Source organism: Tilletiopsis washingtonensis (assembly GCF_003144115.1).
Source record: "Tilletiopsis washingtonensis strain MCA 4186 unplaced genomic scaffold FA09scaffold_27, whole genome shotgun sequence".
In the NCBI taxonomy this organism is placed as follows: Eukaryota; Fungi; Basidiomycota; class Exobasidiomycetes; order Entylomatales; genus Tilletiopsis; species Tilletiopsis washingtonensis.
In genome coordinates this window covers 75,763-99,985 of record NW_020312024.1, presented here as the reverse complement: position 1 = coordinate 99,985, position 24,223 = coordinate 75,763, and the positions used below count along the sequence as shown (strand labels likewise).

General features: G+C 68.6%; 10 protein-coding genes across 10 annotated transcripts; 5 read left to right on the top strand and 5 right to left on the bottom strand.

The window, feature by feature from the left end:
* Nucleotides 1-1,919: 1,919 nt before the first annotated feature.
* Nucleotides 1,920-4,663, top strand: FA09DRAFT_341724 (hypothetical protein; the record flags this gene model as incomplete). The annotated part of the gene is made up of 2 exons (XM_025744485.1): nt 1,920-3,349; nt 3,403-4,663. The coding sequence occupies 2 exons, from the start codon at nt 1,920-1,922 to the stop codon at nt 4,661-4,663; spliced, it is 2,691 nt and encodes an 896-aa protein (XP_025595024.1).
* A 446-nt stretch (nt 4,664-5,109) lies between these two features.
* Nucleotides 5,110-6,384, bottom strand: FA09DRAFT_332657 (HAD-like protein). The gene is made up of 7 exons (XM_025743550.1): nt 6,257-6,384; nt 6,166-6,195; nt 5,790-6,111; nt 5,483-5,718; nt 5,377-5,421; nt 5,305-5,319; nt 5,110-5,242 (listed from the first exon to the last, which is right to left on the bottom strand). The coding sequence occupies exons 1-7, from the start codon at nt 6,296-6,298 to the stop codon at nt 5,129-5,131; spliced, it is 804 nt and encodes a 267-aa protein (XP_025595023.1). The 5' UTR covers nt 6,299-6,384; the 3' UTR covers nt 5,110-5,128.
* Nucleotides 6,385-7,261: 877 nt separating this feature from the next.
* FA09DRAFT_332656 (hydroxy methylglutaryl-CoA synthase) lies at nt 7,262-9,553 on the top strand. The gene is made up of 7 exons (XM_025743549.1): nt 7,262-7,331; nt 7,390-7,416; nt 7,475-7,601; nt 7,660-8,016; nt 8,275-8,312; nt 8,374-8,628; nt 8,707-9,553. The coding sequence occupies exons 1-7, from the start codon at nt 7,302-7,304 to the stop codon at nt 9,262-9,264; spliced, it is 1,392 nt and encodes a 463-aa protein (XP_025595022.1). The 5' UTR covers nt 7,262-7,301; the 3' UTR covers nt 9,265-9,553.
* Nucleotides 9,554-10,469: 916 nt separating this feature from the next.
* FA09DRAFT_332655 (hypothetical protein) lies at nt 10,470-11,378 on the top strand. Its single transcript, XM_025743548.1, has 2 exons — nt 10,470-10,944; nt 11,018-11,378. The coding sequence occupies exons 1-2, from the start codon at nt 10,618-10,620 to the stop codon at nt 11,261-11,263; spliced, it is 573 nt and encodes a 190-aa protein (XP_025595021.1). The 5' UTR covers nt 10,470-10,617; the 3' UTR covers nt 11,264-11,378.
* FA09DRAFT_332654 (SNF5-domain-containing protein) lies at nt 11,317-13,088 on the bottom strand. Its single transcript, XM_025743547.1, has 4 exons — nt 12,486-13,088; nt 12,082-12,430; nt 11,518-12,029; nt 11,317-11,455 (listed from the first exon to the last, which is right to left on the bottom strand). Exons 1-4 carry the CDS (start codon nt 13,058-13,060, stop codon nt 11,410-11,412), a joined length of 1,482 nt encoding a protein of 493 aa, XP_025595020.1. The 5' UTR covers nt 13,061-13,088; the 3' UTR covers nt 11,317-11,409.
* A 184-nt stretch (nt 13,089-13,272) lies between these two features.
* FA09DRAFT_323478 (thioredoxin-domain-containing protein) lies at nt 13,273-15,185 on the top strand. The gene is made up of 3 exons (XM_025741090.1): nt 13,273-13,774; nt 13,825-14,568; nt 14,638-15,185. The coding sequence occupies exons 1-3, from the start codon at nt 13,322-13,324 to the stop codon at nt 15,166-15,168; spliced, it is 1,728 nt and encodes a 575-aa protein (XP_025595019.1). The 5' UTR covers nt 13,273-13,321; the 3' UTR covers nt 15,169-15,185.
* Nucleotides 15,186-16,527, bottom strand: FA09DRAFT_332651 (hypothetical protein). The gene is made up of 6 exons (XM_025743546.1): nt 16,357-16,527; nt 16,134-16,300; nt 16,009-16,079; nt 15,938-15,953; nt 15,626-15,888; nt 15,186-15,564 (listed from the first exon to the last, which is right to left on the bottom strand). The coding sequence occupies exons 1-6, from the start codon at nt 16,407-16,409 to the stop codon at nt 15,235-15,237; spliced, it is 900 nt and encodes a 299-aa protein (XP_025595018.1). The 5' UTR covers nt 16,410-16,527; the 3' UTR covers nt 15,186-15,234.
* Nucleotides 16,528-17,293: 766 nt separating this feature from the next.
* Nucleotides 17,294-18,121, top strand: FA09DRAFT_341717 (hypothetical protein; the record flags this gene model as incomplete). The annotated part of the gene is made up of 1 exon (XM_025744484.1): nt 17,294-18,121. The coding sequence occupies one exon, from the start codon at nt 17,294-17,296 to the stop codon at nt 18,119-18,121; it is 828 nt and encodes a 275-aa protein (XP_025595017.1).
* FA09DRAFT_332647 (S-adenosyl-L-methionine-dependent methyltransferase) lies at nt 17,822-21,382 on the bottom strand. Its single transcript, XM_025743545.1, has 5 exons — nt 21,171-21,382; nt 20,794-21,115; nt 20,139-20,599; nt 18,566-20,086; nt 17,822-18,511 (listed from the first exon to the last, which is right to left on the bottom strand). The coding sequence occupies exons 1-5, from the start codon at nt 21,326-21,328 to the stop codon at nt 18,178-18,180; spliced, it is 2,796 nt and encodes a 931-aa protein (XP_025595016.1). The 5' UTR covers nt 21,329-21,382; the 3' UTR covers nt 17,822-18,177.
* A 176-nt stretch (nt 21,383-21,558) lies between these two features.
* Nucleotides 21,559-21,788, bottom strand: FA09DRAFT_332646 (hypothetical protein; the record flags this gene model as incomplete). Its single annotated transcript, XM_025743544.1, has 1 exon — nt 21,559-21,788. The coding sequence occupies exon 1, from the start codon at nt 21,772-21,774 to the stop codon at nt 21,562-21,564; it is 213 nt and encodes a 70-aa protein (XP_025595015.1). The 5' UTR covers nt 21,775-21,788.
* Between the last annotated feature and the right edge of the window lie 2,435 nt (nt 21,789-24,223).

Below are 24,223 nucleotides of genomic sequence, written 5' to 3'. Positions count from 1 at the left end.
TGCGCCTTGCCGCAGAGCAGCGCAGCGCACCGCCGCAGCAGCAAGCGCCGGCCTCTCTCCGGCAGTGCGGGTGTGCTTTGCGCTGAGGAGCTGCCTCGACGGCGGCTGGCATGGTGCCCTGCGCTGGCCCAGTGCCGCGCCTCGGGCACGCGCCAGAGCCCCTCTCGTGCTGCGCGTTGCCGTCGGCCCGAGTGTCGGGCAGGGCAAGCTGCAGCTCGTGCGCAGGCCGTGCCCGGCTAAGCTTGCACTCGTGCATCGTTGCATGGCGAGCACATGCTCGTGCTGCCTGCCCGCCAGGCACAATCGCCATGCCATGCTCCCCTGCGTTGCGGCAGCAAGGCAGCGGCAGCGGACAGCTCACACGCATCACGACAGCGTCGCGGCCTGCTGCGCCGAGCCCTCGTCTGCATGCAGCCGCCTGCCCGGCCGCCGTCCCCCTCTCCCAACTGCCCGGAAGGGCAGCGCGAGGCAAGGCACACCCTCGCTGCTGCAGCGACAGCATCGACGTCTCAGTCTCGTCTTGGGCCTGCGCTGCGGCTGCTCTGCTCTATATCTACCACCACCACCCCCTCGCCCAGCCTCGCACACCCCTCTACCCCATCCTTGCTCACTCCCCTGCTCCGTCGCCGTCCCGCCCACCCGGCGCCCAACACACGCAGGCGCACCGCAAAGCGCCACGCCTCCTGCACCACACACGCCCGCCAGCGCCGCACCGCACCGCTGCGTCCGCCACACATCCGCCCAGCTACGCGCACGCCTCTGCACCACGCCGGTCCCGCTGCGTGCCTCGTCCGAGCCACTGCTACGCCTCCTGTTCATCCTCCCTCCACCCGTCGGCTCGGCCACCCAGCCTCGGCCACGCCGCCCGCCCGACGTGCACGGAGGCCCTCTCGCCCTCCGCCCTATTCTCCGGTCTCGTCTCGCGTGAGTGGCCTCGAGCCGTGTGCGGTGCGGTATTCCGGGCATGTGCGGTGCGGGCGAAGTGCGCAGCAGTCGGCGGCGCCGGCGGTGCCGCTGCGTCGGAGGGGCGGCGGTGCGTGCGCAAGTCGCCTGCCTGCTGGCCGTGCATGAGGCGTACGACGCCAGAGGCGCAGGCGGAGCTCGCTGTGCATTCTGCCGCCGCCGCAGCCCGCGGGTGATGGACGAGCTGCTCTGCGGCTGTGTATGCGATGCGCTGCGTCGCTGGCCCTCGGTGGCCGCAGGCGTGGCTGCTGCTTCCGCCGGCGCAGCATTCGCGGGCGGGAGCAGGGAGCGCCACAGCGGGCGGCGCGCTCGTGCGATGATGCACCTGCGCGTCAGGCCGCGGCAGGCGCACACACGGGCGGCGTGCCGCGCGCCCACCCGCGCGCCGTGGCGCATGTGTCGCGCACCGCAGCCACACGCACCCGAGCCTTACTCACGCGCAGCGCCCGCCTATTCATCCAGAACGCCACGCGAGCGCAGCTTCAAGTCGCGATACACACCGCGCCCGCCGCCCGCTGCACCTGCGCCCGCCTCGCGCAACGTCAGACGTCGTCTGCTGTGCCTGTGCGCCCGCAGCCACACGCCGCCGCACCGCTCGCTCGCTGCTCGGCCCGCCGACCGAAGCTTCCACACCGGCGTGCGCGCCGGCCAAGACACGCGTCCCGGCACACTGGCCGCGTGCCGTGCGCCGCGCCTTCCCACGTCTCGCGCTTCCGCCGCGGGCAGCGCGTCCGCCCTCGCATCTCCCCTCTTCCGCACTCGCCCCCAGCAATTATCCGCCGGCGCCTCGCTCGCACCTTAAGGCACCGCTGCTCCTGCCCAGCGTCGTTGTCCCGGCCCCTTCTCTTGCTCAGCATCGTCCTCGTCGTCGCCGTCGCACCGCCGCTGCTCGTCATCGGTGCCGGCCCTTGCCTCGCCTCTCCTGCCTCCGTCACACGCCTCCGCTCCTGTCGTCTATGACTGCCATCACCAAGCTCGAGCCCGACTCCTTCCCGCCGCAGACTTCGCCCAGCTTCGCCGCGTCCACCTGGGGCCCCAGCACCGTCCCGTCGTCGTCGTCGTCGTCGTCGCTCGCCGCCCTGCCGCCGCTGCTCCCCTCAGCCTCCGGCTCCGGCACCCTGTCGTCCGCACAGCCGTCGTACTACGGCGAGCACCCGTCGCGCCCGCCGCTCCTGCAGCGCACCAGCGGTGGCCTCGCCGACATCGACCCACGCACCGCACCGCGCTCCGTCCACCACCCGTCCAGCGCCGCACTCATGAGCACCAGCGGCTGGTACACCGGCGGCGGCGGCACGAGCTCGTCGTCGCTCAACACCGCCGCCGTGCCGCTGTCGCGCAGCCACGGTCGCTCGACGCTCGCTTCGGGACCGACATCCGGCGACTCTTCCAGCTACCACAGCTACGGCAACCACAGCCACTCGGCCGCCGGCTCGCACAGCGGAGCACACTCGCTGCTCTCCCAGTCGCCGCTCACCTCCGCCAGTGCACCACCGCAGCCGGCACACCCGCTGCCGAGCTGGCTCTCGCCGGTGCAGTCGTCGCACAGCGCCGGCCTCGCCGGCAGTTCGCCGTCGACCGGCAACCATCACGGCAGCAGCGGCAGCAGCACGACGCACTCGCCGTACAACGCCGGCACGGTGCCGTCGCACAGCTCGCTCTACACGTCAGCATCGTCGGGCCACTCGCAGTCTGCACTGCCGCTCTTCACCTCGGCATGGAACTCGCATCAGCAGCACCACGGCAGCGCCGCCAGCTCCAACACCGCCTCGCACTACCAGTCGTCCGGCGTCGCGGTCCCGGCCGGCTCCGTCACGTCGCCGGGCGAGTACCACCACACCGGCAGCCAGTCGGCGTACAGCGCGCCGAGCTACACGTCGCCGCTGCCCGGCGGTCCGACGCCAGGCAGCCAGTACTCGGGCGATGCGCCGTCGTCGTACGCCGGCTCACACTACGGTGGAGCTAGCACGCCGGGTGCCGCAGCCTCGGGCGGCGCGTCTCACTACACGACGAGCGCGCAGCAGCAGGGCTCCGGCCTCGGCCTCAACCCGCTCGGCATCAACGTCGAGTCGGGCTACAGCGGCGGCCGCTACCGCAGCGACACGACGTACGAGAGCAGCAACCCGCTCTCGCGTGCCTCGGACTACGGCCCGTCGTACGCCAGCCGCATGCACTCCAGCTCGACGGCCGGCGGCCTGAGCCGCTCCAGCTCGAGCTACCTCAGCAACAGCCTCGCCTCGCCGCCCGTCCGTCCGCAGATGGGCATGCGCACCACCTCGGACCCGTCCATGTCGACCGTGACGTTTGGCTCGTACACGTCGCTACACGACTACTCGACGGACGAGGCGCGCTGGAACGCTCTGCTGAACCGCAGCCACTCGGCCGATCGGTGAGTCCGAGAGTGTGATGCGCACCACGTGCAGCTGCTGACCAGCCACACAGTGCCTTCGTCTACGGTGCGATGACGACGCGCATCTTCTGCCGTCCGTCGTGCGCCTCGAAGCGTCCGGACCGCAACCGTGTGCGCTTCTTCAGCTTCCCGAATGCCGCGCAGCAGGCCGAGGCGGCGGGCTTCCGTGCGTGCAAGCGCTGCAAGCCCGGCACCCAGGGCACGGCGGACCAGTGTGTGCTCGCCGTCGGCGACTGCGTGCGCCACATCACCAACTCGGCCGTGGCGGGCGAGAGCGGCGACGGCGACCTGAAGCGCAAGACGCTCAAGGAGTACGCCGCGCGTGCGGGCCTCTCGGCCTTCCACTTCCACCGCACCTTCAAGGCCGTCAGCTCGCTCACGCCGGGCGAGTACGCCAAGGCCTGCCACGCGCTGGCGCTGCAGGACGCCATCGGCCGCGATGCCACTCGCAACGGCGACGTCGTCACGTCGCAGGCCCTGACGCGTGCACTGCTCGGCTGGTCGACACGCCGTGCCCGCCGTGCCGTCGGAGGCATTCTGCCGTCCTCGTACGCCGCCGGCTGCCTCGAGCTCAACATGCTCCTCGTCACGGCGCGCGACACGCCCTACGGCAACGTCTCGGTGCTCTACACCGAGGCCTCGCACGGCGACCACGCCAGCGACGACTCGTCGGCGCACGACGACGAGGCCGGCACGCTCTTTGCCGTGGCGCTCGGCCACGAGTCGGAGCGCCGCCTGCAGGTGCGCTGTCCGACGGCCGTGCGCATTGCCGACCGTGAGCCGTGGCTGTACGACATCGTCATGCGCCTCGTGCGTGCCGGCGACCGCGAAGTGCAGCTGCCCGACGAGGTGGTGCCGAGCGTGCGCCGTGCGCGCATCTGGAACGCCGTGCGCAAGGATCTCGAGCGCAAGGGCGCCGACGAGGCCGACGAGCCCGAGGCGCCCAAGCAGCAGCAACAGCAGCAGCAGCAGGGCGCCATGTCTGCGCCCATGCACCCGCAGATGCACGCCCAGTACGCCTCGCACGCGCACCACCAGATCGCGCCACCGCAGCACCAGCAGGCGCACTCGACGCAGCAGCAGATGCACGGCATGCCCTCGCACCAGCAGCAGCCTCAGCAGCAGATGCAGCAGCAGCAGCAGCAGTCGCAGCACCACCACCACCTCTCGCTCGGCGGCCACTTCCCTGCGCCGCAGCCGCAGGCGCATCACCCCATGATGTCGCAGCAGCCGCAGCAGCAGCAGAGCCACCAGCTCGCGCAGCAGCAGCAACAGCTGCTGCGCCGCATGTGAACGCCGCCATCGCTCGTTCCCTCTCATACACGCATCCGGTCTCTCGTCTTTCGCCATCCTCCTACTCGCTCGGCGTTTCTCCTCAGCCTTGAGTCCTATGTAGCCCGCCTCGTCTTCTCCCTTGGCGTCCTATCCTCGCAAGTCTCTCAAGCGCACGTCTCGCATGTCGTCCCACTGTACCACCTACATTTACCCCCCTGACTGTCCCACTACGCCTCACCGCCTCGCGTCCACCTGTCCCCTGCGGCAGCGACCAAATTCTCATGAATCTATTCCTCTTCCCGCGCACCTTCCATGCCTGAAGGCCTCAAGAGCAAGCAGCTGCCTATGCTCCGCGGCGCCGATGCCAGATGAGGTGCGGGCGAATGCAGCGCGCTGCACTTGCTCTTGCTGCGGCACACAGATGCGTCGGCAAAGTCGAGTCCAACGGCTCCGCATTGCTGGAGCGCCACATACGCCCATTGCTCAAGCCGCATCGTCGAACGCCGGCAGGCCCCATTCCTCGGGCCGGAAGTCGAGCAGCGAGTCGAGCACCTGGTCGGCGCCCAGATCGCCCTCGGCCAGCAGTGTCTCCTTGATCTGTTCGGCGCATGCGTCAGTGCGAGCATGGAGTGTGCCTTCGCTCGCTGTCGGGCACTGACGTTTGGGTCTGGGATCTGGGTGGCTGGAGCGTCAGATGGGCCCTTCGCGTGCGTCGGGCTAGGACAACTCACCCAGATGACCTTCATGCCTGCCGCCTTGGCAGCTTGCACGCCCGGCTGCGGCCGCATCGCGTTCAGTCTTCGCTGGCTTCCGCAAGAGCACATCGCGCCGACGCACCTTTGCGTCCTCAAACACCAGAATCTCATGCTCCAGCCCACCGCTCGTGCCGTCGTGCTCGGCGCCCCACATGCGCGTGCCCTCCTTGATCTCGGGCACGCCCAAGCCCTCGCGCGCCGCCAGCAGGAAGACGTCAGGCGTGGGCTTGCCGCGCTTGAGCCGAGGGTCGTCGCCGCAGATGATGCGCTTGCCGAAGGGCTCGAAGAGCTGGCCGTTGTGGCCCGACTTGAGCTTGACTTTGGAGCGAGGTGGGTACTGGCGTCAGGGCCTCACAGTCCTCAGGCCAAACATGTCTCGCATCACTCACAGTTCTTCCGCTTGCTCCCCGTCGCCACGCACATGTGCACGCCATGCTTCTCGAGGTGCTTCACCAGCCTCACGGCGCCCGGCAGCGGCAGCACGCGGCGAAAGTGCTCCTCGAGCCGCTCGTTGCGGCCCTCGAGGAAGTTCTCGACGGTGAAGGGGCAGTCTTTGCTGATCTTGCTTGGGTCTTCTGGTGAAGGCCACAGTGCGGACAGCAGGATCTCTGTCGCGACTCGCTCCGGCGTGCCCATCAGCCGCGCCTTGATGGCGTACGACTGCGTCTTGTTGTACGGCGCCAGCACCTCATTGACGACGGTCGTGTAGATCTGTCACGAGCAGTGAGCTCGGAGGATTCAGTGCAGCAGCAGCAGCTCACACACCTCTTCAGAATCCAACATCAGGCCGTCCATCTACCCTTGTTAATCGTCAGATACGGCCCGTGCGTGAGATGCGAGGCTGCACTACACTCACGTCGAAGAGCACAGCCCGAATGGGGCCTCGAGATCCCGCCATGCTGGACGCTGGACGCTGAAGCTCGGAAGTGACGATAACTTAGGCTGCGATGTTGAGGGTCGAGACGCGGCGCAACGTGTGCGAGAGGAGTGCAGAGGGGAGGTGGGAGATGGGATGTGGAGAGAAGGCACTCGGCCTCGCCATCATGCAGCCCTAGGAAGCTCCGTGCACCGGACACGTCACGTGATATCTAGGTCCGAGCATCTTCCTGTTGCTCCTTCGCAAGCGACTCACAGACAACGACGAGCGAGCAGAGAAGACTCGAGTCCTCCACCAGGCAGACGCAGCGACTGGAGGGAGTCGAGGCGAGCGGAGCGATAATCGCAGATCAGCCCGTCGCCGACTCGACGTCGGCCGGCAAGGCAGGCGACCTTCAAATCTCGGCGCCCGACGTCGTGTCTCGCGATCCTGATTATCAAGATGCGCTAGGCGAGCGGGACAAGCCGGCGCCGGCGCCGTGCTCGCCTTCACGACGAGACGGGCCCAAGGGGTGCGGCGAGGCGAGCACTTGGTCCCAACACCCGGGGCGACGACAGCTGCAGGCGGTCCAGGGTGCAGGGTGCCGCAACTCCGCTTGCGGCGGTGCGGCACGGCTGCGAGAGCGCTGGCGGTGCGTTCTGCCGCCTCGGAGGAGGAGCAGCGCCGGTCGGTCCGACGTGTGCGCGTTGGGCGAGCAGCAAAGGCGAGGCAGGCGGGCAGTCGAGTGGCGCCGGCCGGCATCTGATGTGCCTCGGACGCGTGCGGCCAATTCGGCGCGTGGCGGGCGGTGCGGGTGCACGGCGCGCACGACGAGCTGGGGTGCGGCGAGGCAGGCACGCCGCCAGTGTGCGCCGCATCACGCCAGCGCGCGAGAAGAACTCGCTTCAGCGCGCGCATTCCAGCGAACCCGAGCTGCTGGAGAGCCTCTCGCTCGCCTCGCTCTCACCACCACCTCTCAGCGCATCTTACTCGCGCTCTCCACACGCTCCTTTTCCATCACCCACCCACACACACTCTCTTCACCATGGCGCGCCCGCAGAACGTCGGCATCAAGGTGCGCCGCCTGGTGTGCTCCACTCGCTGCCGCTCCCGCTCACCCCACTGCTGCACAGGGCTTCGAGATCTACTTCCCCAAGCGTGTGCGTCGCGGCGGCTGAGAGCCTGCTTGCCGCTCCGTGCTGATGCGCTTCCCTCTAGTGCATCTCGCAGGACTCGCTCGAGGACTTCGATGGCGCCGCCAAGGGCAAGTACACCATCGGCTTCGGCCAGAAGTTCATGGCCAGCTGCGACGACCTCGAGGACGTCAACACGTTTGCGCTGAACGGTGAGCTGCAGATGCGGCTGAGAGGTCTGTACTGCAGCAGCGGCTCACCTCCGCCCAGTCACCGCCGGACTGCTGGAGAAGTACAACATCGACCCGCGCTCCATCGGCCGTCTGGACGTCGGCACCGAGACGATCATCGACAAGAGCAAGTCGGTCAAGACGATGCTCATGACGCTCTTTGCGCCGTCGGGCAACACGGACATTGAGGGCCTCGACTCGAAGAACGCCTGCTACGGCGGCACTGCCGCTCTCTTCAACGCCATCAACTGGGTCGAGTCGTCGTCGTGGGACGGCAGAGACGCCATCGTCGTCGCCGGCGACATTGCCATCTACGCAGAGGGCAGCGCCCGCCCCGTCGGCGGTGCCGGTGCCATCGCCATGCTCATTGGCCCCGACGCGCCGCTTGTGTTCGAGCGTGAGTGCGCGCGCGCGCGAACAAGGAAGGCGCCGCAAAAGGCAGGGCTGGAGGCTCTGCGCGAAGAGGCAGGGCAGAGCAAGGGATGCGTGCAGAGCTGCGCGCCGTGCAGACGACAGAGACCTGCTTCCTTGCGCGAAGCTCTTGGCGCGCTTGCGGCATCTGCGCACTTGCAGCGCATCCAGCTGCGCGCAAATGCTGCTACTCGGCCCTGTGTGCTGCTCCGAAGAATTGCGCGCTGATCACAGCCTCTCGCAGCGGTCCACGGCACGCACATGTCCAACGCATGGGACTTCGTGAGTCGCAGCAGCACACGCTCTGCTGCCTTCTCTGTGCTCACGCGCGGCGCGCTTGCAGTTCAAGCCCAACCTCTCCTCCGAGTACCCCACTGTCGACGGCCCCGAGACGCTGCAGACGTACCTCGGCTCCATCGACCACGCCTACGACGCCTACCGCCTCAAGGCCGCCAAGGCGGCGGCCAAGAGCAGCGGCAAGGCCAACGGCTCGTCCGACGACGCCGCGCTGCGCGCCACTGTCAAGCTCGACGACTTTGACTACGCCATCTTCCACAGCCCCTACTCGAAGCTCGTGCAGAAGGGCTTTGGCCGTGTGGTGAGTGGCATGTGTGACGGCTGAGGCGGCATGCAGCAGGTCTGCGCATACACGCGCTGACACGCGCGCGCGCGTCAGATGTACAACGACTTCCTGTCGGACCCGAAGAACCCGGCGTACGAGTCGATCCCGGCCGAGTTTGCCTCGCTCGACCGCAAGTCGACGATCACGAACAAGGACGTGGAGAAGGCGTTTGCCGGCCTCTCGAAGAGCGTGCAGGCGCAGAAGCTCGAGCCGACGATGGACACGGTGCGCCGCGTGGGCAACATGTACACGGCGTCGCTGTACGGCGGCCTGGCCTCGCTGCTCTCCAACGTCGAGAGCGCGTCGCTGCAGGGCAAGCGCATCCTCATGTACTCGTTCGGCAGTGGCTCTGCCGCCTCCTTCTTCGCCATCAAGGTGGCCGGCGACGTGTCGAACATCTCCAAGACGCTCGACCTCAAGGCGCGCCTCGACGCCATGGAGGTTGTGCCGTGCCAGTCGTACGTCGACAGCCTCAAGCTGCGCGAGGCCACGCACAACGCCGTCGAGTACAAGCCCGTGGGCGACAAGAGCAAGCTGTGGCCCGGCAGCTACTACCTGCGCGAGGTCGACAGCATGTACCGCCGCTTCTACGAGCGCACGCCCAAGGCATAGACGGGGATGCCTAGGCGCCCCACTGGACTTCCCTCATACAGGCCTCGCTCGACAGCCCATCGGGCTAGATCCGTCGCTCCACGCTCTCTTGCACCCCATCTCTCGCTCGTGCCTCGCTCTTCGTCGCTGTGCTCTCCCTCGTCATCCATCATCATCCTCTCTCTCACCCTATTTGCTCCGCGCGCCTGCCCGTGCGCGCCGCCTCCCGTGCGCCCCCCACCAGTTCCCTGTGCAGCTGCCTGTCGTCTCGATACATCGCGCGTAAACCAATGCAAGATTTGCCTCGACCTCGACTGCTTCTCGACCGCTCTTGGTGGTGTAGTTGCTGCCGCTCGATGGCGCTGGTGGTGCTGCCCGGTGCTGCCGCCATGTCTCTGCGGCCGAGCCAACTCTGACCCCAGCAGCTACCGGCCGGATCGCTGCCTCTGGTGACGCCGCGCAAGGCGCTGACGCAGCTCATCTCACCTCTTTCTGTTGTGATGCACAGCCTGCGCGACGCAGCCTGCCCCTGTGCCTATATCGGGTATCACGTCTCAGCGGCCAGGGCAGCGCTGTTCGTTCCTGCCCAGGGGCCAGTTCAGCGCCCGGGGGTAAGCAGCGACGCCCTCGAGGGCAATGGCGTCGTGCCGGATAAGCCCCGTGCACGTGCGGCGTCTCTCAAAGCGGAGCTCAGGAGCGCCTCTCCTAGCTTTCTGGTGCGCTGTGGCAAGCGATGCCGGGCGCCGGCAGGCGCTGTGGGCTGTGGAGTCGAGTGCGACGAGTCTGCTCGCAGGTCTAGGCCTTCACGAGGGACGCGCGGCGCGGCACGCCCCCCTGGCCCCCTGAGGGTATCGAGGCGGGCGGCAGGGGCGCGGCGCGCGTTGCTCAGGGGGCGTGGCGCCTTGCGCCCAGAGGGCGCAGCGGCGCCCAAGGCCGAGGCCGCCGCCTCTTCTCGGGCGGCCACTCCTGCGGCTGCTTCCATTCGTGGGTCGTGTGCGTCACCAGATGCAGCGCCAGCTCCCCTTCCAGACAGGAGAGGGCCGAATGGGGCGTCCATCGCGGGCCTGGGCGCTGCCAGTGCTGGGCGTCTGATGAGTGCGCAGCGGATAAGGACTGCCGCTCCACACCTCCTGCCGCGTCCGCATGGCGCGTGTTGCAGCGCCGTGTGGCAGCCGCTCAGCCGTCTGGCGCAGCTGCGAGAGGCATGCCTCTCGTCTACTTAAGCAGCGCCCTCCGTCTCGTCCTCGCTCTTCTCCCCATCCACTTTTTTGATCACCTTCTACTTCGCTCAACTCTCTTACAAGCGCTTGCAAGCCCAACCCTCTTACACCTCTTACACCTTCACCTCTACCTCTCTTCGCTTTCTTCTCCAGTATGCGCTTCCTCCTGCCACTCGCCCTCATTGCCCTCACGACGCTGGCCGTCGTGTGGGGCAAGCCGGTCGCCTTCGAGGTGCGCGAGCACTCGACGCGCCCCGACTACGTCATCTTCCAGCGCTGCGTCGGCCTCGGCTGCTCGGAGCGCAAGCCGTACGCGACCAAGCGCGGCACGCTCGAGGGCCTCGGCCTCTTCGACCGCCACGTCGCCTCGGGCACGCCCTCCCTCTTCATGGGCGCCCGCCACAAGCTGCCCGGGCCTCTCGGCGCCGACAAGCGCGAGACGGCCACGCCCTCCACGCAGTCCAAGCCGCTCTACTCCAAGGTGCTTAACTTCTTCTGCACCTCGCTGCTCGGCTGCTGACCAAGACCGCTCTCCTCGACCGCCGCCACTGCAGCTCTTCGCCATCTTCAAGGCCGCTCCCAAGGTCGCCAAGACGGCCGACAAGCTCACCAAGGAGAAGCCGGAGGAGTCGTCGTCCAAGCCCGCCGCCGCCGGCACGCCCACCACGCCGCAGGCCGCCGGCGCCGCCAAGCCCGCCGCTGCCGTCGAGGCCAAGCCGGCGGCCGCTGTCAAGCCCGCCGCGGCGGCCGCCAAGCTCGAGGCACGCTACCGGCGGCCAGCTGGCCCCGTACTGCCCTAAGCGGCTTCTCACACTCGCTCAAATCACTCGCAGGGGTGGGCTTCCGGAGCGCCGGCTGGTCCGGGCGATGGAGGATGAGACGTGGTGCCCAATAGTCATGTCTTGCATACGGAGAACACAGTGTCTGAGCGTGAAGAGCGGCCCGTCTAGCGCCTGCGGCTGCGAGTGCCACCTGTTGTCCGGCGTGCGCGTCTGCAAGAGAGATGCGGTCAGCAGGCAGGCGAGGCGCAGCGAGGCGACTGCTGGGGACGCACCTGAGCTCCCGCATGTATTCGACGAAGCTGCGCTCGCGCTCCTCGGTGTTGAGCTCCTGCAGCACGGGCCCGAAAGGCGCACCGAACTCGCGCCAGACGCCCTCGAGCGGCTTTGGCCCTCTGAACGCCAGGTCGTTGAGGATGGCGTGGCCCTCGTAGCGCAGCTGCGCCGCGCGGCGCACCGGATCCAGCGGCTCCTGCGTCTCGCCCTGCGCGTCGACAGTGTCGTCTGGCAGATCGACGATCTCTCCTCGCTCCAGCCGCCCGGCATCTTCGAGCATGCGCACGCCCTCGGCCCACTGACGACCCGAGCCGAGCAGCTGGAGCTCGAGCGCACTGCGTCGATGCCGCATGATCTGCTCGCGCACGGCGTTGGAGATGAGCGGCAGCGCCTCGCCTGTGAGACCGAGATCGCGCGCTACGCCGCGCGCGAACTCCTCCGGCGTGAGGCGCGAGGCGAGGTCCCACTCGAGCCGGTCGGAGAGGTGCGAGGAGAGGATGGGCGTCTCGTACTAGCGGAGCAGCGTGAGCCGACGCACGCATGTCGAGAGGCGGGCAACTCACAGCGACGGCGACGCGCAAGTCATCCTCCACCTCTGGCTCTCCATCCTCATCCTCATCGCTGTCCTCTCCCTCCTCGTCCCACGGACGCACATCCTCCTCCCACGCCACGTTGACCTGCACAGCATCCTCGAGCTGCGCGACGATCGACGCCGCCAACTCGCTGGCATACTTGCTCTCCAGGTTGAGGTCGGCGACAAAGGTGCGCGCAAACTGCAGCGGCGTAATGTGCCGCTCGCGCAGGTTCCACGTCACGACGTCCGAGATGCGCGCGCGCGGCGTCTCGATCTCGAGCGTGATGGGCACGAGAATCTCTCGCCGTGATGCCTGGGCAGCGAGGTCCGCCTCGTGTCTGGACATGAAAGGCTCAGTACACGCGCCCGCTACAGACACTGCGGACGACTCACGTGTACTTGAGCCGGTTGCGCTTCGGCTTGACGAGCCGCACCTTCTCCGGCGGACACGGCTGACCGAGGCAGTCGCCCTCAGCCACGGCGCCGCCCTCGTCCCTGCCCGCCCCAGCGACCTCCTCGTCGCTCTCCTCGCTGTCGCCACTCTCGTCGTGGTCGCGGTAGGTCGGGCGCGCGCGGGTGCTGGTGGCGCCCTGGCCCTCGCGGAACTCTGCGGGCAGCGGGCGCAGGAGCGTCGTGCAGCCGGCGGCGATGCGGCTGGCGAAGGCCGACTGCTTGGCCGGCGGGCCGGCGAGCGAGAGCGGGGCGGCGCCGGGTGCCTGTGCGGCGCGCGAGGGCAGTGGCCGTGATGGCCGCGGCAGTGAGGAGCCGCCGGCGCCGCTGCTGCTGGGCGTGCCTGGGTGCGTGCCGCTGCCGCTGGCCTGCAGATGGGAGAGCAGCGAGCGCGAGGGCGCGGGCGACGAGGTGCCGGAGCCGCCGGCGTGTGCGCCGCCGGCGGACGGCGAGGCAGTGGTGTAGGTGCTGAGCGAGCGCGGCGGCGGCGCACGTGCAGAGCGTCGGGGCCGCTCCATGGCTGAGGGACGGGATGGGATGGGCGAGGAGAGGCAGGAAGGTCAGGCCTTGGGCAGGACACGCGCCCGACGCGTCGCCCTGGCTGCTCCCACGCGCGCCAGGCACGGCTCGGCTGTAGCGTGGGAGCGGCGGCCGTGCGCGCAGCTCTCAGCTCGCGCGACGTGGAAGCGCTTCCGCTCCGCATCGGGGTGCGGGGGAGCGCCCAGCGTGACAGGCCAGCGCGCCTCTCTTCCGCACCCTCATCTCCTCGCTCGCCTGGCATGCTGCTGCCGCTGCTCCTCCTCGGCGCACTGCCGCTCGGCGCCCTCGGCGCCCTCTTTCCCGCCGGCTCGCCCGTCGTGCAGCTCGACGGCGCCAACTTCAAGCGCGAGGTGCTGGCCATCGACAAGCCCACGCTCGTCGCCTTCACCGCGCCGTGGTGCGGCCACTGCCAGCGCCTCGTGCCCGAGTACGTCAAGGCCGCCAGCTCGCTCGCCGGCATCGTCAAGCTCGCCAACATCGACTGCGACGCCGAGGGCAACAAGCAGACGTGCGCAAAGTACGCCATCCAGGGCTTCCCCACGCTCAAGCTCTTCCCCGCCACCAAGAAGCGCCTGCCCAAGGACTACACGGGCGAGCGCAGCGCAAAGGCCATCGCCACGTACGCCGCCGCGCAGCTGCCGCAGGCCGCCAAGAAGCTCGCCGCCGACTCGCTGCTGACCTTCGTCACCGATGTGCGTGTCCCCTCCTCGCTGCCCGCGCCCCTTACTGACAGCCGCTGCAGGAGCCGAGCAAGCCCAAGGTGATCCTCTTCACCACCAAGTCTGTTTCCTCGCCGCTGCTGCGCTCCCTGGCGCTCGACTTCCGCACGCGCGTGCCCTTCGGCTTCGCCCGCGGCGACGAGGCGCTGGTGCGCTCGCACGCGCGCATGGATCTCGGCCTCGACATCCCGACGGCCAACGACCTGCCCATGCTGCTCATGTTCCCCGGGCGCGCCGACGATGACGCCGTGTCCAAGGGTCAGTTCGAGACGTACGTCGGCAAGCTCAAGTACGTGCCCATGAAGGCCTGGCTCGACGAGACGGCCGCCAAGCTCGGCGCTGCGCCGCCCGCGCAGTCGGGCTCGGCAGGCAAGAAGCGCTCGCCGGCCAAGGAGAAGAAGGAGAAGGAAGAGAAGGCGGCTCGCACAGAGGCGGCTCGCGCAGCGGCAGAGCAGCGCGAGGCAAAGAAGAAGCACAAGGCTGCGGCGGCTCGCCAGCGCAAGGCGCAGGAGGCAGCCAAGCACGCCTCGGAGAATATCCCCGACGGCGCAGCGGTCGAGTGGAAGGCGAAGAAGGGCGACAAGCTGCCGCCTATCCACCGGCGCGACCAGGAGGGCAACGTGATTGAGGACCTGGACAAGGAAGATGTCGAGCGCCTAGTGCGCGAGTCGGGCGGACAGATGCTCACGAAGGACAAGGCCGAGGGCCTGCTGAAGGAGCTGGAGGCGCAGCAGGAGCGGGAGGAGCGCGCCAAGAAGCGCTTTGAGGTGAGTGGGCGTGTCGATCATGGACATAGGTGGCCCAGCTGCTGACCGCGGCGAATGTCACTCTGGCAGTCCGGCGAGGACGCGCATTCGGCAGGCGAAGGTGCAGCCGAGGCCATCAAGTCTGCCTTTGGCACGGCCTTCAACTTCGCCTCTGAGGGCGCCGAAGCGCTGGCCGACGGTGCGCGTGCCGGGCTGGGCTCGATCGCCGAGGCGCTCGGCTCGGCGGGCAAGCTCGACTCTGAGACGGGACCGTTCGCAGCCAAGCGCCGGGCGCTGATGAAGTCCTTTGAGCGCTGGATGGCCGGCGAGAACCCCGACTGGGCCGAGGAGTACGGCGAGGACTTCCGCAAGGCGCAGCTCGAGGCGCAAGAGCTGATCCGCACCGACCCTGTGCGCGCGGAGCAGGAGGCATGGAGGAATGAGGCATGGCTGCTCGAGGAGCTCAAGACGGACCGCGAAAGGATGCGCGACGTCATGACCAAGGCGCAGCGCGACCAGGTCGAGGGCATGATTGACCTCATCGAGGGTCGCCTCGCTAAGCGGAGGGTCGTCGGTGGCGCAGCGGAGGACGCGCCACGGAAAGCGCACGACGAGCTCTGAGCGAGCACACACAGGGGGGCAATGCATTCCATCTATTGTTGCTCTCGCGTGACGAGACGGTCTGTCTCAGTGCGACATCTCGCCCATCTTCTCCTGTCCCTCCAGGCGCTGTCGCTGCCGCGTCAGACGCGCGTGCACGGGCACCGAGGCCCACGCCACGATGGCCAGCATGACGGGCAGCGACTCGAGCAGCGCGAAGAGGGCCTGGCTGCTTGAGATGCCCGAGGTGGGGCCCGGTGCGGACTCGGCGAGTCGGAAGAGCGTGCGCAGGAAGATGAGCAGCGAGGTGAGGAGCAGAGTGCCCATGAGTAGGCTGTCGGGACGAGGCCCGGAGCGAGAGTAGACGCGCGCGAGGAAGACGAAGAGGAGGATCAGGTAGATGAGGAAGGAGAAGCTCTGCCGGAGTAAGGAATGCTCAGCTACGTGCATTGCCGCAACACAGCACCAGGACACGCACCTGCACACAGAGACCAGCGAGCAAGATGCGATTCGCCTGCTCCGGCGTCAGCGGCGGCACCTTGCCGTCTGCGCGCTGGCTCTCGGCGACGCCGATGAGCGCGGCGCCAGCGACTTGCAGCGCCGTCGTGAGCACGTCGGCGACGATGAAGATGGCCAGCAGTGCGCGAGGACGCAGGAGCGAGGCTGAGGCGAACGCTGGAGAGGCCCGGACTACGCTCGCGAGCACGAGATAGATGCCGGCGGTGTAGAAGACCGGGGCGACTGCGAGAGGGTCAGCGTGGCCAGGCAGCGAGAGGAGAGAGAGACGCACCGACGATCATGAAGTACTGCAAGCGGCAGCGTCAGCAGCGCGCTAGCAAGTAACCCTCAGCGGTCGCGCACCTGCACGATGAAGTAGACGAGCACAAACGGATTGCGGCTCGCCGCGATGCGCATGCCATAGCCTACGCACTGTGCAGGCCAATGTCAGCCGCTCCGCCGTGCACTGAGCACCCAAAGCCACTCATCCATGGCTGAGCCGAGCACGAAGAGCACAGCGAAGGCACGGCCGCCCTTGACGCCCTTCGCGCGCACGGCATGGAAGGTCTGCGCAAAGACGCCCCAGAGGAGGAAGATGACGAGAGCAATGACGCCATGCGCCAGCGACGGCGTGTAGCCGAAGATGTTGACGCCGCTGCGGGTGAGGATGAGCATGAGCTGCAGAAGTGAAGGCGCACATGGCACACGCACGTCTCGCCCTCGGGCACGGGCATGCGCGGGTTGCGCGGCAGCGACGAGGACATGGCGTGGCTGCGGCTGCGTTGAGGGTGTGGGTGTGAGAGAGGCGCAAGCGAGCGTGCATCGACGGAGCGTGGCCGTCGCTGCGGCGGCTGCTGACACCTCGACCCGCGGACCCGCTCTTCGGGGCGTTTGCAAGAGCAACGTCTGACCCCAGATGCAGCCCGCCATCATCGGGATCGCCCCGCCTCGCCCTCGCTCCCAGCCGCGGAGGTGCTTGGCAGGCACAGCCCGCGGGAGTTGGCCACGTCACGTGCGCACCTGGCCCTCGCAGCCTCGCTCGGGCCTTCCGCCGCCTTGCTTGCCGCTTTGCCACCGACGGCGCCCACGGGCCCACGCGCGCTTTCCTCCGGCGGCGCTGCATCCTCGCTGCACGCGGCTGCGCCATTCGGCCGCCGCTGCAGCATTCAGCGTTTGCTTGCGATGGGGTGCGCCCATCTGCTGCCGTCGGCGCCGGCCTCTGCCGCTGCATGCTGCGCCGCCACGGCCATGCAGCTCTCATGCGCGGGAAGCTTGCGCCGCCTTCCTCGCGCGTCCTGCAGATCCTTGTGCGAGCTAGGGCGCGACGGTGTTGGCCCGCACAGACAGAGCGCAGCGCCGGGACAAAGACGAGGCGGTGCGGCTCGAGCGCACACACAAACGCACAGACGGGAGGCGCATCTCGGCCAAGCGCGAAAGCTGCGCTGCTGCTGCTTGGCGGAGAGCGAAAGAGGACCCTCGGGCAGCGCACAGGCGTACTCGCCACTCCGCTCCTGGCCCTCTCTTCACCACCACCACCACTCAAGAGCCTCAAGCACCGTCGCTGCCATGGCGGCTGCCCGTTGAGGCGCATCGAGCGACGCAGTAGGCCGCAGCAGCAGCAGCGTCCAGCTGCACTCTCGCCAGGAGCATGACATTCCCGCCCAAGCACCTCCAGTGGCCCTCGGCGCCGCCACTGCCGCCGCAGCGGCCGGGCATGCCGTCGCGCATGCTGCACTCCTTTGCCTCCTCGGCGTCCAGTCTCTCCGAGCGCATCCGCCCCAAGCCGCCGCCGGTGCCGCCCAAGCTGCGCATCTCGGCGCCCATGCCGCTGGGCTCAGGCTCCAAGCATAACGCCACAGCGCGTGGCGAGGAGCGAGACGGCCTGCCGCCGCTGCTGCAGGGCTTTGCGCTCGGCGAGCAGCAGCAGAAGCGCATGCGCCGCCGCAGCTCCGACTCGCTGGCTCGCCAGCAGCAGCAGTCGCGTGCCGAGCGTGCCCGCTTCGTGCGCTGGCACAGCGCCGACAAGGTGCGCGCCGCCACGCCGACCCGGCCACCCATGCCGGTGCGCTCCGCCTCGATGGGCGCCTCGTACTACAGCACCAGCGGCCGGCGGCGACGGCTGCGAAGCTCGGCCGCCATCCGAGCGGCTGCCCTAGCCGCCACGGCGCCGCGGCCACGTCCGGGCGTCCGCTCTCCAACGTGGGAAGCTGCTACCTCGAAGCCGCTGATCGATCTCAGCGGCTCGGGCTGGTACTGCGCCGACCCGGACCACGACGTGCACGCCGTCCGCGTGCGCGAGGCAGCCGAGAAGGCACGAGAGGCGCGCGAGGCAAGGCGAGAGGCGAGACGCATCGCAAGTCTGGCCGCCGCCGCTCCGGCGCCCGAGCTGCACGAGGATGACCGGCTGCACATCCTTGCGCGCGGGCCCCAGAGCGCAGCCGACGCTCGCACTCGCGAGGACTGGTGGGCCGACTAGGGTATACCACTGTGAATGAGTCATGCGATTACCACAGCGCCTGCGCCTGTGCCTGTCTATGCGTCGCTCTGCTCGAGCGGCACGGCCTGTCCCTCCTCCGCCACCTCTGCCTCGGTGGCCTCGACGGCAGCTGCCTGCTCGGGGTCCTCTGCCGCCGGCTCGGGCGCAGACAGCGCAGCGGGCGCCGACGTTGCGCCAGCAGCTGATGAGGAAGCGGCAGCGTCGGCCATCTCCATCTGCATCTGCTCCAGCTCGTCAGCCTTGCGCTGCTCGAGCGCCGCGGCCTCGGCCTTTTGCCGCATCGCTGCGCGCTGATTCGGGTGCGCGACGAACTGCCGCTCGCCCGTCTCGGTGGAGAGGTCGCGTCCGAAGATGCGGCAGGAGAGCGCGCTGAGGACGCGAGGTCAGCACATGAGCAGGTGCAATTAGCAGGCCGCAGCTCACCTCTTCTCCTGCTTGTCGAGCATCAGGTTGATGCTGGCGACCGCGCGCCACACCGGGTAGTTGAGCGTCGTGCTCAGCTTCGTGCCCTCGTGCTCGCCGGGGACAAAGTCGGCAAAGTAGCTGCCCATCTTGCGCGTGCGCATCTCGCGGAAGAAGGGCGAGTCGGGCGTCGACTCGAGCGTCGGGTAGTGGTTCTTGATGAGGAAGGCGAGGTCGGACAGCTCTGCGCGCGCAATCATCTCGTCGCGCACCATGGGCCGGATGACGGGCGCGCCATCGGCAATGGCACGCCAGCGGCACTCGAGCTGCTTGTCCTTGCCCGCCTCCTGCCGTGCCAGCGTCTTGACGCCGCAGTTGAGCATGCGCATCTTGCGCGGGTTCAGCGACGGGTGGCCGTTGATGCCCGGCCCGCCGCTGCTGACGATGGCGCGCACGGAGGAGCTCGTCATGTACACGGTGCGCAGCGGCTCGCCCTCGAGGTTGCGCACGAGGAAGTTGTGCTTCGGGAACTCGGGCTTGACGCCGTAGAAGTCCAGCACGCTCTGCGTCTGCGCGTTGCGCCAGTCGACGAAGGTGAACGGGTCCTCCTTCCACGGCACGCCACCAGGCATGCCGTAGCCCTCGTCCCGGTCGTTCTTCTTGCCGCGCGTGGCGCGCGCAGCCGCGTGGTTGTCCGGCTTGATTGATGCGTTCGGGTCGGCAACCACGAGGTCGGCCTCCGCCGCGTCCTCCTGCGGCTCGTCCTCGCGCAGGCGCTTACCCTCGGGCTCCTCTGCGTCTGCGCTCGGGCTGAGGGCACGCTTGATGCTGCTGGCGGCAGCACTGCTGCTAGCCTCGCCCTGCAGCTCGGCGCTGGTCGACGGCCCGGCCTCAGCCTCGACCTGGCGATCCTTGGCCTCCATCGCGCGGATCATGCCCGCAGCCTGGCCCTCCTCATCCCGCTCGCCCTCGAGCTCGAGCACGCAGACGAAGAAGCCACCCGTGTTCTGGTGGTGCGGGTACACGCGCATGGCGTGCTCGAGGCCCATGGCCTTCTCCTGTCCGCACGGCCAGGCCGTGCGCGGCGTGCGAGAGGCGAGAGACTTGTCCACGGCCTGCAGAGCCTCGTACGACTCGACCCAGCGAGTCGTCGGCAAAGCGGCGAGGTACTCGGCGGAGCCGGGCGCCGGTGCAGCGGCAGCGCTTGCCTCGCCAGCCTCAGCAGGAGCAGTGGCGTCGGCAGCGGGCGCTGTCGATGCCTTCTCCTCCTTCGGCTCCTCCTTCGTGAGATGCCGGCCAGATCCCGGTGCGACGCGCCAGTGCGTCAGGCCCTTGCATCGCTTGAGCATCGGGTACAGGTCCGACACGTCCACGACGCGGAGCTTGCCCGCAACGCCGTTGGCCGGGTCGGCGCCGAGCTCGCGCAGGGCTGCCGACACGACGGCCTCGTTCTCGATGGGGTTCAGACTGCACGTCGAGTAGACGAGCCGGCCGCCAGGCCGCAGCACCGAGAGGCCCTTCAGCAGGATGCGCAGCTGCAGGCTGTGCGAGACAGGTCAGCGTCGGCAAGGCAACGATCTTTCGCTGGACTCACGCATGAAGACTCAGCCCATTGCCCGCCCGCCACTCGCGCCAGATCGTGATGTTCTTGCGCATCGTGCCGTCGCCAGAGCACGGCACGTCGGCCAGCACGCGGTCGAAGCGCAGCGGCCGCGACACGGTCTGGTCGCTGCCCTCGGCGCGCCACGGCACCTCGACGCGCGGCCACATCGTCGCGTCGCAGTTCGTCACGATGATGTTGGGCGACGGCAGGCGGGCGCTCTGGTGCACGAGCATGTGCGCACGCTTGTTGTCCGAGTCGTTGGCGACGATGACTCCCGGCGGCATCGGGTCGAAGCTGTCGTACGCAGAGCTCGTCGGGCTGTGCAGCGCCTCGATGAGCTGTGCCGTCTTGGAGCCCGGCGCAGCACACATGTCCATGACGATGTGGTGCGGCTTGACGTCGAGGAACAGCGGCGGGATCATCGAGACGGCCTCCTGGCGCGAGATGGAGCCCTGAGCGCGGCGCTGTCAGCCCGAGCTCTGCAGTATGCGCGGCTGCGGCAGTGCTGCGGCTGAATCTCGCTCGCTGCAGCTTGCGCCGGCACAGCAGCTCAGCGTGCCACTGTGCCCGAGCTGCGCTCTCGCCTGCCACGTATCTCCTCCACCGCGCTGCTGCTTTGCCGGTGCCAGCCACTCGCGCCACTCACAGTGAGCGTCTCGTGCACGAGCCACTGCTGGAACTTCTTGAACTGCTCCTCCTTGCGCAGCACGCTCTTCTTGACGTCGATCTGCCAGCCGAGGCCGTGCGGGTACCAGTCGAGGGCCGTGGGCGGCGGCACGGCCTCGCCCTCGTGCTGCACGCCGGTGAGCGCCGGCAGGAAGACGTCGCGCATCTCCTGCTGCACCATGGGCGTCGTGTGCTTTCCCGGCGTGATGCGGAACGTCGTCGGCAGCGGCGCACGCATCGACTCGAGGAACGGCAGCCACTCGTCGGCGGGCAGAATGCCCTGGCCGAGGTAGTACGACTCACTGCGCGAGCTGCTGTCAGCTCAGGATCAGCACATTGCGGCTGCATGCGACGCACAAGACCTTGTTGTCCATCTCGATGGGCTGGGTGCTGTACTCGCCGCCAGCAGGTGCGCCGCTGCGCTCGCTGCTGCGCCCCTGCGAGCCGCCTCCACGCGAGCCGCCGCGGCCGCGCCCGCCGCCCCGTCCGCCGCCGCGTCCTCGGCCACGAGCCATAGTGAGAGGTGTGAAGGGTGGAAGCGAAGTTGATGCACGCGAGTCGAGGCTCGGGCGCGCAGGTGCTGTGGAGGGAAGGCAGCCTCCAGCGCCGCGCCGCCTCGCCGTCTTCCAGGCCAGGGCAGGGCGCGGCAAAATCCTGGGGGCGCGCGCGCACGTGATGCGCCTGCGCCTAAGCCACGGCTGCCCCGCATCGGGCTGCGGGCTGCGCCTCTCGCTCTCGCTCCTCACCTTCACAGCGCCATCCCAATGCCACTCGTCATCCTCTTCGGTCGCCGTTCGTCGACACGAGCACAGAGCAGACGCAGTAAGGCCGAGTGAGTCTCATTGGGGTGGCATCTAGGGTGGACAATGCCGCTCGCGCACGGGGTGTAGCAGAGTGCGCGAGCGGAGAGCTCGACTCGGGAGACGAGAAGGGGTAGGGGGATCGGCGCCACGTGGCGCATTAGGGTCAAAGGATGGTGAAAGTCGCGAGGAGAATGTCGCGAGGTCGGGAAGCACGGCGGAGGCACGGACGAGAGAGACGAAGCACGGCGACGCGGCGGCGCCCGGTGGGCGAGGGCGCCTTAGGCTCGGCGTCGCACGAAGGCGGCGGTGCTTACGCCTCGATGACCGTGGCGTCGTCGTCGTCGCGCTCCTCGACCTCCGAGTCGGCGTCGCGCTCGTTGATGGGCTCAGTGGACGCCTCATCGCGCTCCTCGACGTCGCGGTGCAGGGACTTGTAGTGGATGTCGCTCGTGCGCTGGATGCCGGGGTACGCCGTGCCGGGGCCGACGTTGAGGCGGCGCTCGTTGTCGCGCTCGCTGATGGGCACGATGACATAGTCGCGGCCGGCCAGGTCGGCCTTCTCCTCGGCGCGGCGCGTGTGCGGCTTGTCGGGATTGAGCACGCCGTAGCTGATCTCGGTGCGGCGCGTGTGCGGCTTGTCGGGGTTGAGCACGCCGTAGCTGATCTCGGTGCGGCGCGCCGGCGGACGGTCAGGGTTGAGCACGCCGTACTTGAGCTCAGTGCGGCCGAGCAGGTCGGCGTCGCCGAAGCTGCGACGCGCCGGCGGGCGGTCGGGGTTGAGCACGCCGTACTCAAGCTCGGTGCGGCGCACCATGCTGCGGCGGCCGTTGTCGGCGTTGAGTGCGCCGTAGCTGATGTAGTTGTCGCGGCCTGCGAGCAGCTCGGCGTCCGCGAGAGCGCGGCGCGGGTTGTCGGCGCCGATGGCGCCGTAGCTGAGCTCCGTGCGGCGCTCGTTGGCGTTGTCCGGCTTCGCGTCGGGCGTCCAGTAGAGGACTGCGGGAGCGGGAGTGAGAGGCGTCAGCATAGTCGAGTCTAGAGAGGACGCACTGCCGTTGCGGCCGAGCAGAAGAGAGCGAGCGTAGCCGTCGACAAGATCGCGCCGCGTCGGCTTCAGGATCCTGTTGAGGTAGCGAAGACCCTTCAAGCCCTTGTACACCACCCCAGCCTTCGTACGAAGACCTGGGTCGCGCGAAGCGAGCTCTGTGAATGACGTACCGTCGCGGTCAACCAGAGCGTCGTCGCCAGCGTCCAGTTCACCGCGCCGGCCGTAGTGCGTGGGGTCGGTGATCTTGCCGAGATGGTTCGCGGCCGTCTGAGCGACCTGGGTGGGCCGCTTGCCGAGCAACCGCCACACGACGTTCGCCTTGCCGCGCGCGTCAAGCTCTGAGAAAGGAAACGCACCGTCGCCGCGGCCGATCAGCTCGAGCTCGCCGGCGGCGCGCCTACTCTTTCGGTTCTTCGGGTTCGGGTCAATGCCCATGTTCGCAGCTGCCTTGTTGGCGGGGCCAGCGAAAGCCTTGCTAACAGAGTTAGACACAGACTTGCTGACCCGCGCCGCCGCCCGCCCCGCCTTGGCAGCAAGTTTGCGCCCCATGTAGCCCTTCTTCGGCTCGCGCGAGAGAAGCTCACCTGCGTTCTCGTGTGAGCGAGATGCAAGAAAGACGCCGCCACTTTCCACGTCGCGCAGCTCCTGCGGGACCAGCCCGCTGTCCTTGACCTTCTGCGCCGCATGCTCCGTGTGGTGCAGGAAGCTCTTGAAAATGTTTCGCGCCATCACTGCCCCAGCCCCAAGCTGCTCACCTGCGTCGTCAGATGAACGACGGTACGGCGCAGCCGGAGGCTTCGACGGCTTTCCCATCTCCACCTCCTTGCCCGGGTTCGTCGTCGCCGGCTTCGGCGCCGGGCGCTTCGGGCGCAGAGCGTTGCGGGCGTCGCGAAGGATCTTGCCAAGGTTCCGAGTCTCAACTGCCCGGTCGCCGTTCAGCGCAGGTTCGTGCTCGAAGGAGCGCGAACGCACGCGAGAGCGGAAGGCACGGAACGTCTTCAACGGACGGCCGGCCAGGGCACCTCCACCAGCGCGAGCAGCGAACTCGCCATCGGGCGAGCAAGGCAGGGCACCACACGTCTCCGCAGGAAAGCCAAGACCGAGCTCGCGCGAGTCGTACTCACCGTCGTGCTCGCCGCGACGCTGAGCAGGAGCGGGGGCGGGGGCGGGAGCGCCGCCGCCCATCATGTGACCGAGGTAAGCGCCGCCGCCGACGACAGCAGCGCCCTTCATGATCTTGCCGAAGCGTCCCTTGGGGTCGCGGGCGTCGAGCTCGACCTCGTCGCGGCGCATCTGCGAGCCGAGGACGGCGCCGCCGAGGACGTGGCCGAAGCGCGGGTCGCGGGCGTCGAGCTCGACCTCGTCGTCGCGGCGCATGAACATGTTGCCGAGAAGAGCGCCGCCGCCCACGGCGCCGGCGACCTTGGCCATGTGGCGCCACCTGGGGTCGCGGGCGTCGAGCTCGTTGTCGCGGCGCATCTGCGAGCCGAGGATGGCGCCGCCGAGGACGTGGCCGAAGCGCGGGTCGCGAGCCTCGACCTCCTCGTCGCGGCGCATCTGCG

Coding starts and splice junctions, on each gene's coding strand:
- FA09DRAFT_332654 (XM_025743547.1), bottom strand. CDS start 13,060: ATGGAGCGGCCCCGACGCTCTGCACGTGCGCCGCCGCCGCGCTCGCTC. Junction 12,030..12,081: donor ACTTGCGCGTCGCCGTCGCT/GTGAGTTGCCCG, acceptor CTGCTCCGCTAG/TACGAGACGCCCATCCTCTC. Junction 11,456..11,517: donor GAATACATGCGGGAGCTCAG/GTGCGTCCCCAG, acceptor TCTCTCTTGCAG/ACGCGCACGCCGGACAACAG.
- FA09DRAFT_323478 (XM_025741090.1), top strand. CDS start 13,322: ATGCTGCTGCCGCTGCTCCTCCTCGGCGCACTGCCGCTCGGCGCCCTC. Junction 13,775..13,824: donor TGCTGACCTTCGTCACCGAT/GTGCGTGTCCCC, acceptor CAGCCGCTGCAG/GAGCCGAGCAAGCCCAAGGT. Junction 14,569..14,637: donor GCGCCAAGAAGCGCTTTGAG/GTGAGTGGGCGT, acceptor TCACTCTGGCAG/TCCGGCGAGGACGCGCATTC.
- FA09DRAFT_332647 (XM_025743545.1), bottom strand. CDS start 21,328: ATGGCTCGTGGCCGAGGACGCGGCGGCGGACGGGGCGGCGGGCGCGGC. Junction 20,087..20,138: donor AATGGGCTGAGTCTTCATGC/GTGAGTCCAGCG, acceptor TGTCTCGCACAG/CCTGCAGCTGCGCATCCTGC. Junction 18,512..18,565: donor CTCGACAAGCAGGAGAAGAG/GTGAGCTGCGGC, acceptor TCGCGTCCTCAG/CGCGCTCTCCTGCCGCATCT.
- FA09DRAFT_332651 (XM_025743546.1), bottom strand. CDS start 16,409: ATGTCCTCGTCGCTGCCGCGCAACCCGCGCATGCCCGTGCCCGAGGGC. Junction 16,301..16,356: donor CCCGTGCCCGAGGGCGAGAC/GTGCGTGTGCCA, acceptor CCTCACCCGCAG/CGGCGTCAACATCTTCGGCT. Junction 15,565..15,625: donor TCGCTGGTCTCTGTGTGCAG/GTGCGTGTCCTG, acceptor TTACTCCGGCAG/AGCTTCTCCTTCCTCATCTA.
- FA09DRAFT_332657 (XM_025743550.1), bottom strand. CDS start 6,298: ATGGCGGGATCTCGAGGCCCCATTCGGGCTGTGCTCTTCGAC. Junction 6,196..6,256: donor TTCGGGCTGTGCTCTTCGAC/GTGAGTGTAGTG, acceptor TAACAAGGGTAG/ATGGACGGCCTGATGTTGGA. Junction 6,112..6,165: donor TGATGTTGGATTCTGAAGAG/GTGTGTGAGCTG, acceptor TGCTCGTGACAG/ATCTACACGACCGTCGTCAA.
- FA09DRAFT_332655 (XM_025743548.1), top strand. CDS start 10,618: ATGCGCTTCCTCCTGCCACTCGCCCTCATTGCCCTCACGACGCTGGCC. Junction 10,945..11,017: donor CCAAGCCGCTCTACTCCAAG/GTGCTTAACTTC, acceptor CCGCCACTGCAG/CTCTTCGCCATCTTCAAGGC.
- FA09DRAFT_332656 (XM_025743549.1), top strand. CDS start 7,302: ATGGCGCGCCCGCAGAACGTCGGCATCAAG. Junction 7,332..7,389: donor CGCAGAACGTCGGCATCAAG/GTGCGCCGCCTG, acceptor ACTGCTGCACAG/GGCTTCGAGATCTACTTCCC. Junction 8,629..8,706: donor AGAAGGGCTTTGGCCGTGTG/GTGAGTGGCATG, acceptor CGCGCGCGTCAG/ATGTACAACGACTTCCTGTC.